The sequence below is a fragment of the Cottoperca gobio genome, chromosome 12 (assembly GCF_900634415.1).
Source record: "Cottoperca gobio chromosome 12, fCotGob3.1, whole genome shotgun sequence".
In the NCBI taxonomy this organism is placed as follows: Eukaryota; Metazoa; Chordata; class Actinopteri; order Perciformes; family Bovichtidae; genus Cottoperca; species Cottoperca gobio.
The window spans coordinates 17,177,795-17,194,687 of NC_041366.1; the positions used below are offsets into that span (position 1 = coordinate 17,177,795).

The 16,893-nt window shown below is 38.0% G+C and overlaps 2 protein-coding genes across 3 annotated transcripts; one reads left to right on the forward strand and one right to left on the reverse strand.

Moving 5' to 3' along the window:
* Positions 1–430: 430 nt before the first annotated feature.
* slc25a1b (slc25a1 solute carrier family 25 member 1b) lies at positions 431–8,585 on the reverse strand. Its single transcript, XM_029445452.1, has 9 exons — positions 8,220–8,585; positions 5,123–5,230; positions 3,889–3,988; positions 3,265–3,403; positions 2,889–2,973; positions 2,586–2,690; positions 2,374–2,489; positions 2,206–2,279; positions 431–2,106 (listed from the first exon to the last, which is right to left on the reverse strand). The coding sequence occupies exons 1-9, from the start codon at positions 8,329–8,331 to the stop codon at positions 1,992–1,994; spliced, it is 954 nt and encodes a 317-aa protein (XP_029301312.1). The 5' UTR covers positions 8,332–8,585; the 3' UTR covers positions 431–1,991.
* An 833-nt stretch (positions 8,586–9,418) lies between these two features.
* LOC115016430 (voltage-dependent anion-selective channel protein 2) lies at positions 9,419–16,819 on the forward strand. 2 transcript variants are annotated; one of them, XM_029444155.1, is made up of 10 exons: positions 9,419–9,557; positions 10,934–11,004; positions 11,879–11,928; positions 12,686–12,688; positions 14,069–14,221; positions 14,310–14,362; positions 14,852–15,073; positions 15,631–15,781; positions 15,861–15,918; positions 16,241–16,819. In XM_029444155.1, exons 2-10 carry the CDS (start codon positions 10,938–10,940, stop codon positions 16,330–16,332), a joined length of 849 nt encoding a protein of 282 aa, XP_029300015.1. In that variant the 5' UTR covers positions 9,419–9,557; positions 10,934–10,937; the 3' UTR covers positions 16,333–16,819. The 2 variants fall into 2 exon arrangements, with proteins under 2 accessions (XP_029300015.1, XP_029300016.1); XM_029444156.1 differs by lacking the exon at positions 12,686–12,688.
* The last annotated feature ends 74 nt before the right edge of the window (positions 16,820–16,893 follow it).

Below are 16,893 nucleotides of genomic sequence, written 5' to 3' on the forward strand. Positions count from 1 at the left end.
ATATAGTCAACAAATACATTCTGATGTATTGTTTTTAGGCTACCTTGAAGTGTGTTATTAAAATGAGCTCCACTTTTACCAGGTGCAACATTTGTCAAGGCAAGGCAGCTTTATTTGTATAGCACATTTCAGACACTGGAGCAATTCAAGGTCTTACAGGATAATAAAATACAGTAAAGATAAAAGACTTACAGTACAAAGAGTACAGTCAAGCGATACAAAAAACAAGGACAAAACCTTTTTACTTTTGGAACTATAAGTATAAATTGATACTGATACTTTTACTTAATTTAGGAATTTAGAGTCTAGATAGTATTGAGTATTGAGTGCATCTACGCTGTAGTATTGTTAGTGCTTCATCCACCACTGCTTAGAATACTTAAAATGATAAAGTGAGACCAGGATAATAGTTGAAATGAACACGACAAAATTAGCAGTCTGATCCAATGTTTATTTGTGTGCATACATGTTAGAATTAATTAGACTGAAGGCACAATACCTGGTTTGAACTACTGTAAATCCTTCACATCTTCATATGAAAAGACCAAAGATATTTAAATAGCTATGACATTGAGTCTACATATATGCAAGCTGGAGCTTAAAAGTAAACATTTGTAAAACAATTATTAGCATTGCATGTAAACATGCCGGACTCACAAGCTACAAACTCTAGTCTATAACATGACTTCATATATATATATATATGTATATATATATATACACTGTATATGAGCAGCAGTTGGCACATTGGGCATCATAAGTTGGTGTAAAAAGTAAAAGGCAATTAATATAGTTAAAAATTAAAAACAGAATCTGCAATAAAAGCTATCCTAAAGCTCGGGTCCTCCCTGGAATGAGATGGAAGGCACTATTAATGGCACTTCTCAAAAAAGTCTATGCAATAAAAGCAAATTTTAAGCAAATATTCATCAAAATACAAACAGTGAATGATGAATTTAGAAGATATGAACATCTCAGAAATACCTCAGAAACTTCCTGGAATTAAACTTCTGGCACCACTGAGAACATTATTAAAAAAGCATGTAGTGACTAAAGTCCATACAACATTCAATCATTCTTAATCTCAAAAGATCTCAAAATGAATCATACAATGCATAGGCACTTTTTTTTATAGCATCAATCTAGTAAGTTAATTGATTTAAAACATCTGTGCAATTTAAAAGTGAACCCTCTTTACACATCAACCACTGTTATGTGGAAATGTGCATTTCTATAGAAGTTGTGTACATATGCAACATAATTAAAAAAACCTGCATCTCTATGGATCCTACAATCTTCATTAATCTGACATTGAATTGTGATTTAAGGCATTTAGTTGTTTATGTACCTGTTGCCTCTGCAGCATGTGACATCTCGATATAAAAGATTCCACCGGATACTGAACGAAATAATGGAAATTAAAAGTCTTGTAGAAAAGAAATTGCATATAAAGAGGGTTTAAAACGTTTGATCTCTGGTATAATCTTTCATTCCAAGTATCATTTATTTCCTACAGTGTCTAAATCACATTAAGCTGGGTCAGGTATTGGCTTCTCTTTGATTAAGTACATACAGCATTAGTATAAGTGAAGTCAAAGCGCTGTAGTTGTCTGTGATGACAGTTTTCCCATTTCTCTAGTCGAGCACATCTAAATCAATGCTCCGTTCCTTTCCCTGAGCTCTTCATAAGGAACTTCCCCCTTTTGGAATTTAAGGGGGAAAAAGCAAATGTAAGCACTAAGTCTGCAATCTGGAGCTTTCTTTCAAGCAGATAATACTTCCACTTGTAGTAGCTTTGTTATAAATAAAATAAAGAACATACCAATCCCTTTCTGTCTCTTTTGAAATCACTTAGAGGTAGATATTAGAACCTAGAAGCAGGGTTTAAGGAGATTGGTTTGGCACTTGGCCCGGTTAATAATATGAATGGCCTGTCCCAACTCTCCTGCTTGTTGTGTAGCACCGGGGGAAGGGGGGTGGGGGGGTCCATTTCAGTCCGTCTTCCAAGCCACGTTCAGGAGCTTCACAACTTCCTCGTAAATAATAAAGACTATGGCCACGTCCATACACACCCGACCCAGCCGGGGCACAGTACCTTTGTAGAACCTGAAGGGCACAAAGGGAGAGAGTGAATACGGCATTTCAGGGCGCCAAAAAGAAGCATCAAGAAGGTCAGTCAGTCAGTCCTCTATAAATCAATCTTACGCCTTTGGTCCTTCATGCTTCATGATCTTGACGGCACAGTCCATTGTGCTTTTGTACTTGTGAGCTTCGAGACCCTGTTAATTAATAACAATCGTGCACGTTAGTCCCTCTGCTCAGGGTTAAATTAGGACTTTCTAAAAAAGGAGGTGAACATGATAATCAACCAACCTGCATTCTGGTCTTGATGACATCCAGGGGAGTGTTTCCAAACACGCTCACAGCACCAGCGACAGCTCCAAACAGTCCAGTTATCAGCGGGTTAATGGCTTTGTCCGGTTCATCACCTTAGTGTTTCAAAAAACAAACAAAAGATGATTTTTTTTGTTTTTGTGTTGCATGTGGTGACTATAAAAAGACGTGGAAGTTATTCACTCACTCACCTTTGTACCAGTTCCTCAGGGAAGTCATGACGTAGAAGCGGATGGCCTGGTTGGAGCCTTGTTTCAACACGGTGGCTGTTAGGCCTTGGTAAGTTCCCTTCAGCCCTGCAGATACATCAGCATTATCAACACCTTATCAAAAGTAAAACTCTCACAGTCTTCCAGTACAGGATCTAATGAGCCAGAGGAAGAATATTATCCTGAATAGTAGATGCGTTGACTCAAATACAGAAGAAGAGTAAATTCCTGGCAAAATCATTATGTGGTGGCAGTAAAATGCACAAATGAAGAAACCTTCCTTACCTTCAACTCTGATAATCTCCCTCACTCCGTGGAAGAATCCCTTGTACTTTGGGTTTGCTGATGTCTGATCGTGGATGAATTTGACCTAAAATGACATCATAACAATGATCGATACATTTAACAAGTCAAAGGGTCAAAAGAATCAAAAAAGAAAAATAGCACTCAAAATATGAGGCATGTAGAGTTACAGTAATGCTGCCATTTGCAAAACACCATTAGAGATATTTTGCATGGATGCATACGATGGATATTTAACTCGAGGAGGACTGTATGAGTCATACAACATATAGGGGTTTCTGCAAAGTTGGTTAAGTCAGTGATGTGTTTACAGTTTGTTATGCTGCCCCCTAGTGACCAAATAATTATTAATTATTACCTTTACTGTCTCCATAGGACAGACTACGACCACAGCCTCTGCAACTCCGGCCCCAAGGCCGCACAACAATCCTTGCTTGCTGTCTAGTCTTCCATTTTCGTCGCGCATTTTATTACTGATGAACTCAAACACTCCAAATCTGTAGCAGTGAATAAAAAAAGATTAATGACTCAAAATAGAAAAGAATCTGTACCCATTCAAATACGGCAACCTTTATACAGGGTTTATAAATGATAGTGTCTTTAATGAGAAGTCTTTAATAAGCACAGTTCAGTTTAATAAACAGTTATTTTGATATATGATCATTAAATGACTCAATTGATGGCAAACTGAATTATTTTCAGTTTGAAAAAAAAAAGCAATTTGACGATGTTCCCTTGAGCTTTATACATCAAACCATGAATCAATTAAACGAGGAAATAATTAGCAGAATTATCCATCATGAAAAGCAGTTAGTTGCGCTTCTGGTTCCTGTTAATGACTTTAATAATAATAATCTATAAAGCATTACTAAATTATATGTTAAACAATATTAAAATAATAGTTACAAATGCTAGAGCTTCATTAAAAAAGAAGAAGAAAAAGTGTGCATGAAGTGTGTCTGTGCTCATGTGTGTAAGGTACCTGACGGCTGCTTTGGGTATAGAGCCATACAGCAGTGAGCTTAGCCCTCTGTACAGACCCCCCACCCCATGACCGTTCACTGTCTGCTTCACACAGTCACCTGTAGGAGAGAGAGAGGGGGGGGGGGAAACAGGGAAGCTTACAAAACAATACTTTCTTGCACCAGTATCAAGAGTCGACTATACTACTGCCAAGAAAGGCTTCATTATGTCATTTAACATAATCATCTGCTGCTTTGTTGTGAAACTCTGGCTGTAACACTAAAGTTGGTAAAAGACCAAATAAAAGTGATTTCTGAATTCTACGTCGGCTGTTGCAGCCGGAACAACAGCTTCGTACTGATGTTACAACAGAAAAACATGCTCTATGCCAAAGTTCACAAGCTCTCATCTAACAGATAACAAACACTAACTCACTACACGAATACACTTCTGTGCGTTCATGCTCGCTCGCAAATCTGCAACAACCCCATGTCTACACTTCATCAACAACCACTGAGGACTGCTGCAGGATCGGCTTGTTTTGATTATGGTTATACTTGTTAGGTTTGGTTTAAGGATGACAATTTATTTTATCTATGAATATATATATATATACACATATACATATATATACACTATATATATATACATATACACACACTGTATTTATATATATAGTGTATACATATATAAATACACTATATATATAAACACTATATATATATACATATACACACACTGTATATATATATATATATATATATACACTATATATATATACATATACACACACTGTATATATATATATATATATATATATATATATATATACACACATACATACAGTATATATATATAATACTTGTTAGGTTTGGTTTAAGGACGACAATTTATTATATCTATGAATATATATAAATATATTTATATACAGTATATATATATATATATATTTATATACAGTATATATATATATATATATTTATATACAGTATATATACACACAGTATATATTATGTAATGCAGATATATGCATACTGAACTGTGTACAGAAACATATTGCTCTGTTGCCACTTTATTAGGTACACATGTAAAGTCTAATGCAGTCCATTTCAACAGCACAGCCATTCATTCCATTTACAAAGTTAATAATGTTCAAACATATATAGAACTATTACTATATAATTTATTATTGAAAAAAGTGTCCATACATGATAATAGCAATGAAAAGAAAGTTACACTGAACATAAACTCACCGATGCCTCTGTATTTGGGAGGATTTGCCTTCTCGTCAAGCTGCAGCTGAGTTTTAACGTACTCTGTGGGGAAGGTGATGCAGATCTCTATGCCTCCTGCTATCCCACCTGGAATTACAGTAAAATCACGTTATTAAGAACAGATTTACTTTAACAAGAGAGTTGAGAAACTTTAACATTTGAACGTTTTTTCTGTCAACACCACACAAGTGCATTTCAGGGAGGAAGAAGCATTCATTGGTAACCAGACAGAGAGCGAGTACTACAACTAATTATTGATTGTAAAAATGTCGTTTTTCTTAATCTAATCTAATTAATACATGCAAATGTGTTTATTTGAATATTGTTCACCGTCCACAATAATTCATGATCTGTATGCAATGCTGTGTTCCCATTGACTACCACAAACAACAGGCTGAATGAATCACACCCTCTTGCATGTTGAGGTATTCCCACAGTACTTTTCACAATTAATATGATGATATTAAAACTTTTACGGCACATTTCATACAAAAAGATGCAAACAAAAAACTAAACATACAAATAAAAACACTGATGCAAGAAATAGGAGCATTAGAACAGCAGAAATCATTCTTTAAAAAAAGAGACAAAAATAATTAATAGTAAATAAATAACAATACTATAAGTGAGGTAAAATACAGTTAACATTTCTATGTAAAAGTTTTAAATGATGAGTGAAGTTTTCCTTTAAAAGATGGGTGCACATTAGTAAATTATCAGAGGAAGTCTACATTGTATATGAATGTTTCATGTATGTCTTCTATACATTATTTAATTTACAGTGTGAACCAGCTCCACCTTAAAGCCCTGGTGGTCACACATCTGCCGTTCAACAGCGAACACGCAGCCGGCAGCTGATTGGCTCGCTGATCTCAGAGCGCTTCCGCCTCCAGATACTTCCCCTGGCCTGACTCCAACCGAGGGGGCGTGTAGCCTTCAGAGCACATATTGTTCACGTCATTGCCTGATAGGGCTTAGAAGTGGCAAGTTTGCATGAAGTACACTAAAGGAAAGTAGATATTCTAACATAGCTTATACTAAAATAAAATAAAAATACACACAGGCCTCGAGAAGAAAAGTAATTGTTTAAAATATATATATTTTTGCAGAAGAAGTGGTAAAGAAACTACATTCCTTTTGTTCTGTGAACAGTAGATGATACATGGTTAACTTTTATACAAGCGTGAATTCATCCTCGCACATTTAAAAAAGGGCCCTTTGTTGATGCTTTTAACATGCATTCGTTCTACCAAGATGTCATGCAGAGGAAAAACAACACACCAGTTGTGCTCATGCAATCACAAGATTACACACAAAGTGTGTTTTGGCTACAGACCCAGGCATTCATTCCTTTGGTTAGAGACTAGCTGTACAGCTGGAGCTTAAGGTTGCATCAAAAACACAGTCCACATCATCATCATCATCATCGTCTGCAAACAAGCCTCCATATAGTACCTGCGTTATGTTCCCATATTCAAGCTGGAAAAAGATATAGAACCAGTTTATCAAGTCTGACGTGTATGGATACCTAAACATGTCAGTGGAGAGAGTGAATATTCCTTTACTATTTTACTATGTTTGCTTTAAGATACTGGCAACACTTGCACTAAGTAGCCTGTAGTTCTTCAGTCAATACTCAATTTACCTTTTTAACATTCAAGACAGAAAACATGAACTATATAACACCTGATATTTTATGTTTCTAAAAAGTAAGACTAGAATACTGTATGATTATAGTTATAACATAGGAAGTTATGCTAGTAATTGTCATGGATTAGATACGGTTTGTATGAACGTTACTCATAATTACATTTTTAAGGAATACTTTAGAGTTAGATGGTCCAAAGGTAACACAACCCACCGACCAGCACCTCTATATTGCTTAAATATTGAACTGTAAAACCTGCAAGTTGTGGTTTAAGGTGCAGTCACTGACATCCTGGGACAGAGCGAGGATAGCTGTTCCTCCCCCCCATCTCCAGTGTTTATGCTCATTTAATGACTTTATATACTGCTGGGAAGCTTAACCTATAATAATGCATCATCATTTATTAGTTGATTTATATTTTGTATTAATAATATGAATTTGCAAAGTAACTAATGTTGACAAATAAATGTAGTTAAGAAAAAGTACAGTACTTCAGTAAGTTAAGTACATTAATATAATACTTAAATACAGTATTTGAATAAATATCCTTAGTTACATTCCACCACTGACTATAATACATTATATCGTTAAATATTTACACCAGCTTTAATGCCGATGTGGCCTAGCCTGAATACGAAACAATATAGATAATCATCTTGCAAAAGCTCCTGAGGCATGTTGTAACCCAGGTGAATGTGTGCAGAGGCCGACAGAGCAATGTGCTTGGTCATCATGGCTCATGGAACTGAACATGTAAACCCAGAGGCCTCTGAGCACGCAGTCAAAGGGCACGAGGTCAATAGCAACCATACTGCTGACTGTAATGTACAGAAAATTACATGAGAAAACAAAGCTTTTTTCTTTTTGAACTTGTTGGTCTGAACATGATAGATTCAGCAATAGTGTAATTGCCCCGTTACTACAGGGTAATTATTAATGCACACACACAAATGACTGAAGTTTGAGCATATGTCACTGATTGACTAATGACACAAGCAGGCAATCAGAGTTCATAGTGTGGACCGCAGGAAGAGTAGTTATTACCTTGGTAGTAACTAATGAGTATCCAAATAAATAAATAAGTAAAAGACAGTCAGGTTTCTTTGAAAATGATCTGTGGTAAAAGTTTAAAAGTCCAAGGACATAGCTAACTGTCCAAACTCCAGTCCTAAAGACAAGAAACAACAAGTGATGCTGCTGTGTGCACTGCAGAGGCTGAGATACGAAGAGTCATTGAGTTTACCAACCGGTGCGGTGGTGCAGCATGGTTCTCACATTTACTTGTTGTTGTTGTTTTTAAACCCACTCTCTCTTGCCTGCAGAGCACAATGCACCTGTCCTATGCATTTAATCTGCACACACAGGTTCAGTTCAAGAAGTTGTAAACAACTCATGAGTGTAGGAGCGCCTGGTGAGAAACTTTCTTACCTGCCAGGATAGCCTTCCCAGGGTGCGTGAGTTTGGCTTTCCCCGCCGGAGCTGCAGCAGCCAAACACCGAGGTCTGTAAAACGGGCTCACAAATTTAGGTTGTCCAGACATGATGACTGCGATACCCCGGCCTAACTTTTGTTTTTGGGTGTCAATAAGGACGTGCTCGGTTGCTTCAAACCCAGTCGGCAGCCTTCATGCAGTCTGGGTGCTGTGTGCAGGAGTCCCGATGCAAACATTGACCATTGGACTTTTGGTGCAGATCTAGAGTTGATAATCTCTGTGTACTTTTAACAGTGAAGTTCCCTCCGTGGCCCTCAGAGGTTGATAGCGTCGAGTCAGTGTTCATTCAGGGCGGGGCAGGACACGACACTTTCCCCCCCTGACACGGCAAAACGCCATGTTTGTCACTAACATTTAAGGAGGACCGGAGAGATCCTGAAATAGGCTCCAGTTTGTCCGACACAACTCACCTGTAGAGGGCGCTGTTCCCCCCCCCCCCCACCTCTGTGCAGGAATCAATGTATGAACATTTTAAATTTCCATTGGACTAATGACTTCTACTCCACTACATGTATATGACCACATTAGTTACTTTATATATTCAGATTAATAATACAAAACGTAAATCAACACAGTGATGAACAAATGAATGCATCAATAATTATAATGAAGTAATATAATATTTATATAAATGGGCCATTCTGCATCATGAGTACCTTTACTTTTGGTACTTTAAGTATATTATGATGCTAACCATTTTTGTGCTTTTACCTGGTAACATTTTGAATGCAATACTTTTGCTTGTAGCAGAGTATTTTCACACTGTATTCCTGCTTTTGCTAAATCAAAAGATCTTAATACTTATTCCACCACTCTATTTGGTACATTGTACGGCATTGTTTCTCTTAAATGATTAGATTAGATTAGATTAGTGAAATTTGCCCCACCCTGATTCACCCACAAAGCAGGAGGCCCACAAGCTTAAAGGTCCTGCAGTCGCCCCCAATGACCAGTGGCTTCATGTATATAAATAAAAATGTTGATAAAAAATAAAAATAATAATTTGGTAACCGAACGCATTCAATTAAACGTTTTTCACTCGCGTCAAACTGCTCGGATGAGGTTGTTCGCTGGGGGATTAGTCTCTTGCTTTTATATTGACTCTTTGTTGGCTTTACTCTCTGATACCGCGCATGCGCCATATGTCTCCTTCATTGTGCCCTGTCCCACCTTACAGACATTGCTAAACTAAGCTAGCTGTCAATCCACTCAGCAGCATCACGCCAGGGACACGCCAGGCTCTGCAGATTCCCCTTCCAAACACATTAGCAACGGTAAGGAGACTAAAAACACATTTATTAATATTAAATACAGCATTTAGCTTTATAATACCCGTATAATAATTTACGTTACTAATTGCTGCTTTGATAACGGTTCGTTTCTCTCCAAGGTTAGTCTAGCATGTTGAGAGATTTAGCTAACGGTAGCTCTGTTATGTAATGATGTTTAGCCTTGTAGTGCACAGTTTAATCCTTGGATGATAGATTTTACCGTATGATAGTGCAAAGATTCACGTTAGCATTTAGCAACTTTATGTGCTGAATTTGTAGCTAGCTAACTGGATTTGAACTCGCGTGCGCGTGCGTGCGTGCGCGCGCGTGTGTTGGGGAGCATGCAGAATACAATGCATATTAACTTACTAACTATAACACTTAGTTAATATCTTTCGTATCCTTTAATTGCAAGTTAGCTAGCTTGTTGCTGCCAGCTCATACAGCATTTAGCTAGCTAGCTAGCTGTAAAAAGTCACCCACACCTCTTTCACTGGCCCATCTGCTGTCCTTTGTCCCAAATAAGAGATGCAGCACCTTACAGTAGTAAATGCAAAACATAAAGCACTTTATACATGGGTATATATCTAAAGCAGCTGTTCACGCAGGAGACACATCTCCAACAGCAGCATCCTCAGGATGAGGGCCCTTTTTACAACCTTGAGATGTGTTGAGACAGCCTTTTGTTCTGATGCTTGAACAGGATAAGATGCAGTAAGATAAACCTTTTATTAAGTTAGGCAGCAATACAGTTAAATAGAGAAAGTACAATATATAAATAATAAGATATATAACACTAAAATGGGACAAAGAGACAAATGTGACAGTAGTGTAATTAATGATGCAAAAATCAGTTAACATTTATAACATAGTACAAAACGGTACTAATAATATATAGTATAGTACAGCAGTATAACCTCGAAGAGTATACACAATATAATACCTGCTAGCTTAGCTAGTTCATGTTATTCTGTAAGTATTTGTGCTTATATAAAAGGTTACATTAATATTTTGGGGGGCTTAACTCTTAAGTCACCAGTAGCTTCTTGGTTCAGCCGGATGCAGAGCTCATTTGTTGTTAGCATCCCATCTGCCTCTAAAAGAACAGCTTGTTCCCTTTTGCTGGAGCTAACCTTCATACTTGTTAGCTTAATTATATGATAGCTATTGCATTGTTTTGGGTATATGACAAAACCCCATTGACATGTCTTTTTGTTAACTGATCATTGTTAGAGGGAGCCTGAACTCTAAGAATTTCATTGTCACGATTCATTGTTGTGCATATTACAATAAACAACTTGATGATAAGAAATATCTTGATTGACTTGTAATATGTGTGTCTTAAACATGAGTCACATTTCTGACTTTCTCTTCTCCAGCACAATGGCTGTCCCTCCTTCATACTCAGACTTGGGCAAGTCTGCCAAGGATATATTCAGCAAGGGCTACGGTGAGTACTAGCTTAGCCTAAAGAGTAAATTATTAACCGTGAGGAGTTCCTGAAACACAGCCTGTGTGCAGATGATGTAAAGGGATTGATGATGATTGGAGACAGTGGAGCAATCTGCAAAGATAACAAAACAAGTAATCCACCAAAGATTAAATAAACTATATAGCTTTGAATCACATTATATGAAAATGTTATAGTAAAATATTTATTTATAATATATTTATTTGGTCTATATATATCTATCTATATATATATATATATATATATATATATATATATATATAGACCAAATAAATATTCAACTTATTTATTTATTTATATAATTACGTTTTTACAATGTGATAAAGTACCTTGATTTGAATTGTATTTGCTAGATTTGGCATATATATATATATATATATATATATATATATATATATATATATATATATATATATATATATATACACACAAATACTTTATCACATTGTAAAAACGTAATTATATAAATAAGTTGAAGTCAGTAGAATGTTAGCTTAGCATAAAGACTGGAAACTGGGGAAAACAGCTAGCCTGACTTTATCCTAAGATTTATAAAAGAAATATAATTTATAACTTTAATCGGTACAAAAACTGAAATGTTAAAAACAACAAGTTGTGTTTTACTGGGTATTACTTTATGCTAATCTAAGGTAACCCCCTTCTCACTCCAGCTTCATATTATACATTATTTATTATTATTCAGACAGATATGAGAGTGGTGTTAATTTTCTGCAATAAGCATATTACCCAAAATGTCACAGGATTCCTTTAAATCGTCTCGTATTTAATTAATTTGCTTTTTCTTCCACCTAATTACTGCTGACACACAACTCTGTCTTTTGAAACCCACCAGGCTTTGGAGTTGTGAAGCTGGACCTAAAGACCAAATCACAAAGTGGAGTGGTGAGGACACTTTTATTATTCTACCTGTTGTCATTTTCTAGATTCTTTCTGTCTGGTGCATTTCCCTGCCTTCCTCCCCCCCCCCCCCCTCACTTGGAATACCTGCTGCCCTCTAACCCAGTGATTTTCAACCACTAATGTGCCGTGAGAGATCGTCAGGTGTGCCGTGGGAAATTATCTAACTTTTTAAAAGAATCTGGTTTTAACTTCTTTTTTAAATCAATTTTCTCCGACAGCACTCGCACTGGAGCTCCGACAGCATACATATATACATATATACATATATACATATATACATATATACATATATACATATATACATATATTCCCTGCGCCCCCTGAAATTCAAGTTTTTTTCTTGCCTTGCGTATTCACATTCCCTACCGTCGCACAAACCTGTTTGAGAAACACTGTTATAGAGGGTATCTTTCCCAGATATGAATACAGGTGTGCCTTGGTCTTTGGTGTGCCTTGGCCACTGCTCTAACCCACCACCTCAATACCTCAAGAATAAAACCCTTCACACACCTTCTCCCCGAACTCCTGCTCCCTACTGTAACCTGCAGCTTGACAGTTTCCAGGTATCCGAGCGGTGCTGATGGAGACCTGCTTGGCTGAACTTGTGCTCTGTTCTAAAGAAAAATGACGAACCCGTGTTTGTGTTGTGGCTCGTCTGTCTCTCTTCCTGCCTCTCCTAACCGCTGCTCTGTCTCCATGCTGCTGCCTTCTGTACCGGACCGCTCGCGCTCTAATGTAGATGGTAAGATTAGTGTCAGAGCTGACAGCTGTTTATTCATGTACTGACCACCACCATCATGTGTATCTACTGTCTCATGCTCCAGTGTTTGTTTTCTTTTGTCTTAGTGATAATCATTCATACAGCATGAATATCAATGTGTTTTTATTAAAATTATTTGCTTTCTATGTTCTGTCACATCACTTTCAATGAGATCTAACTTTTCACTTCTTTAGGGCTACATTATCATTATCTTGATTAATCAATGAATCATTTGGTCTACGGATGACAACAGTGCATTAAAGCAGTTTCAATTCAGAATGAACGAGTCATCTGATCGGCCTTTATGTATAAATGATATGATGTAAAGTAGTGTGCTTGCCATGGATGCTTATTTCTTACAAATAAACAATCAATCAATTTATTTGTCACATGAAATCGTGCAAGGTATAACTCCAGTGAAATGCAATCCTTTCCGTTCCTTCGATGTGTATTCACTATAAAGCACATGCCTCCCTTGGTATAAAAAGATCCACCTGGTTGAATAGTGCTGTTTGGGATTTCACGCAACATTTACTGCCACATACACAATTTCACTTCTAACCTTTCTTTCTGCTCTGATGGCCAACACCTGTCTGCCCTGAGCGCAGCCACCGTCCCTCTCTCTCTCTACCACACTCTCGCCAGGCACACACACACACACACACACACACACTATGCATCAATGTTGATGGAGAAATAGATCAGGACAGGAACAATTCCTATTCCCTCAAATAATCCAAACTGAAGCATTGGTTGATCCCTTGCGGCCTATCGTCCGGTAAAGAGAGGGGAGGAGTCAGCTGTCAATAACGCTATAAAACAGTGAATCACCTCAACCACGACCAGGTCCTTGAGCATACAGTAATAAATTAGCACAAAAGATATTAGGGTTAAGGGTTCCGTAGTATGCGACATTAGCTTTGGACAGACTGAACACATAATCTTATAAAAGGAAAGGACGACGGCAGAGATATGAAACAACGTTTGAAATGATCACTACTCTTTCTGCACCCTTGTCTGTGTTTTTTTAACCACGCACTCTGCAATATTAATATTAGTCATCATTATCAGTGTTTTTCTCTCCATCACATGTGTTACTGGTGTCCTGCATGGATTACTGTTGGGGCTGTCTGTGTACTGTGTTATGTGTGTTTTGATATTCCTTTCTTTTATTCCTGTACAGTTTAATAATCATGAAGTTCAGTCGGCACAGTTTTTACTCTTTTTTTTCCTCCCTTTGTCTTTAGGGTCTCTTTCTATTTTTTGCTAATACTTTAGATATTGTACGATGATCTATACTCGGTTCTTATTTTCTGTGTCTGATCGACTTTGCTGCACTAATGACTAATGTCGTCCTGGCAGGAGTTCAACACATCTGGCTCCAGTAACACAGACACAGGGAAGGCTGCAGGAAGCCTGGAGACCAAATACAAGATGAAGGAGCTGGGTCTGACCTTCAACCAGAAGTGGAACACGGATAACACACTGGCTACCGAGGTCACTGTGGAGGACCAGGTATGTGGTGACATCAAGTGTCCAGAATCGGTTTTGAAAATTGCATTTTTTTTAGCTTCACACTGGTGTTTGTTCCCTTTACCTACAGCTGACTGAAGGACTGAAGGTTGCTCTGGATACGTCTTTTGTACCAAACACAGGGTGAGACGACATTTATTTGTATGAATGAGTGATATCGTGCCTCGTGGGATTACATGAAACATTATGTAATAAAGAAGAGCACAGTGGAAACTAACTGGTTTCCTTATATTTCTGTACTTTTTGTCAACAATTATCTGCTTTTTACACTTTTTCCCAAAACTACACGGGAAGATTAGATTAAACTTTAGGTTGAAACGGCTCAAAAAGATAAAGTTTAATTCTATAACAATTATAATTTCCTAAAACAGCTGGTCAATGTAGTTTTTAATCAAACAAACAGGTGCAAATACTGCATTTGTCGGGGACTATTTTTAGCAGCGGATTAATCTCCATTTGGCGCTCTAGTGAGTATTTGGGGCAGCAGGACGGTGTGTGTGGGATTTAGTCAAAACTACGGTGTGTGTTCCTGGTAATGAAGGAACATGATATTTGTGAACAATGAATATTAGAGATAAACTAACTTTTGACGCTCTAAATCCCTTTCTTCAGTAAGAAGAGTGGAAAGCTGAAGACGGCCTACAAGCGTGAATTTGTGAACCTGGGCTGTGACGTGGACTTTGAGGGTCCCATCATCCACGCCGCTGCTGTGTTGGGCTACGAGGGCTGGCTGGCCGGCTACCAGATGGCCTTCGACACGGCCAAGTCCAAACTGGCCCAGAACAACTTTGCTCTGGGATACAGGGCTGGGGACTTCCAGCTGCACACCAACGTGTGAGTGCTCCAGTGATGTTACACATGAAGTCTACCCGTCTTTTATTTTCAGCTTGGGATGTGTGAGAACTGTTTTTCTTTCAGAAATCCTACATGACAAACATTTTTCTTAGCCAGGCAGGGAGAGTCCTAATGAAAAGAGGCTATCAAGTTGCATTATGGGAATTGTAGGATGCAGTTAAGCTGTCTCTTGTTAGGCCTTCCAGTTTGATGGATGTACTGGTGCAATACAACATGCCCGGAGTTGTATTTCTTTTAGTAGAAGAAAAGGGGAAAGTATTTTGTTTCCCTACTTTTTTGGGCTTGTTTTATGAGAACAGTAAACCAAAGACAGATTTATTTTGAAGATTTTAAAAAACAACCTCCATTTGAAACTCCTTAAAGACGATAATCCACAAAAAGAAAGAAGCTCCTTATCCTGTTAGTAGATCGGTCAGATATTAGTGTCCAGTTAATATTGTGGACCATAATAACAACCTCAGGGTCTGCAGGTTTACATACTGAAGAAATCTCAACTCTCCGTGTGCATGAACGCGTCTTAATCTTGTCTCTCTCAGTAACGATGGGACCGAGTTCGGCGGCTCCATCTACCAGAAGGTGAACGACGAGCTGGAGACAGCGGTCACTCTGGCCTGGACCGCCGGCAGTAACAACACTCGCTTCGGCATCGCTGCCAAATACAAGCTGGATAAAGACGCCTCTCTGTCTGTAAGTGCTTGTTTACAGCGCCGTCGTAAACGCTAATTCTGCTGTTTTGTTTCACGTCTCTTCACGTTTCACCCCGCAGGCCAAAGTCAACAACGCCAGTCTGATTGGAGTAGGCTACACCCAGAGCCTCCGGCCAGGTAGGTTCCCGAATATACTTCTTTTTAGGAGTTTTTTTTGCAGTGTATAAAGTTATGCAAACCTTTTACCAGCTGCAACATTAAGGTTTCCTTTGGTAAAAGTGAATTATAAATCAATAATTATAATCCAATAATAGAATATACATCATCATGAAGTGGACCTGCAAAATCAGTGCTTTTACTTTTGCTACTTTAAGTACATTTTGATGCTGATACTTTAAGTATTAATAGTAAAAGATCAGACTTCTTTGACCGGTGTGACTGTAATAGGTATTAAAAAATGTCTTAGAGTGTAACATTTCACTGTCCCGTGTCTCTGCAGGTGTGAAGGTCACCCTCTCAGCTCTGATCGACGGGAAGAACTTCAACGCCGGCGGACACAAAGTCGGGATGGGCTTCGAGCTGGAGGCATAAAGGAACAAAGAAGGAAACAAACCCCTGAACTACACCGCCACACACTCCTGTTCCTCCTCACACACAGTCCACCACGTCAAGTAGCCTGTTCCCCCCCCCCCCTCACCCCGCACACAGTTCATGAGCATTTCTGACAGTAATAGTTGAGCCTCAGCATCATGCTTAAACACACCCGTTGTGAAGTTGTTCCTGAAACTGACGGCGTATACTTGTGGATAATAACCATTTTTATGGTCATTGAAGTGACATTATTTATTTCCCTGTAGGTCTTTGGATGAAGTAGTCGTTGGTGTAAATGTGTGTCGCTTCTGTATTCGGTTGTTTCCTGCCTTCCTAAAAGCATGTCGGAATTAAAACATGGATGCAGAGCCGAAAGCTTATTTGCTTGGTCAAAAAAAAAGATGCTGGGTGTCTGTTTGCTCTTTAGTGTTTTATTGGTTTGAGCACTTTTGGCTGTGTTGTTACAATCTGTGGACTATTTAATCCATATAAATGTTTTGATAAAACACATTTCATGAACATATGACTGAAATATTGAGGTGGAGAGGTAATGAAGGATAT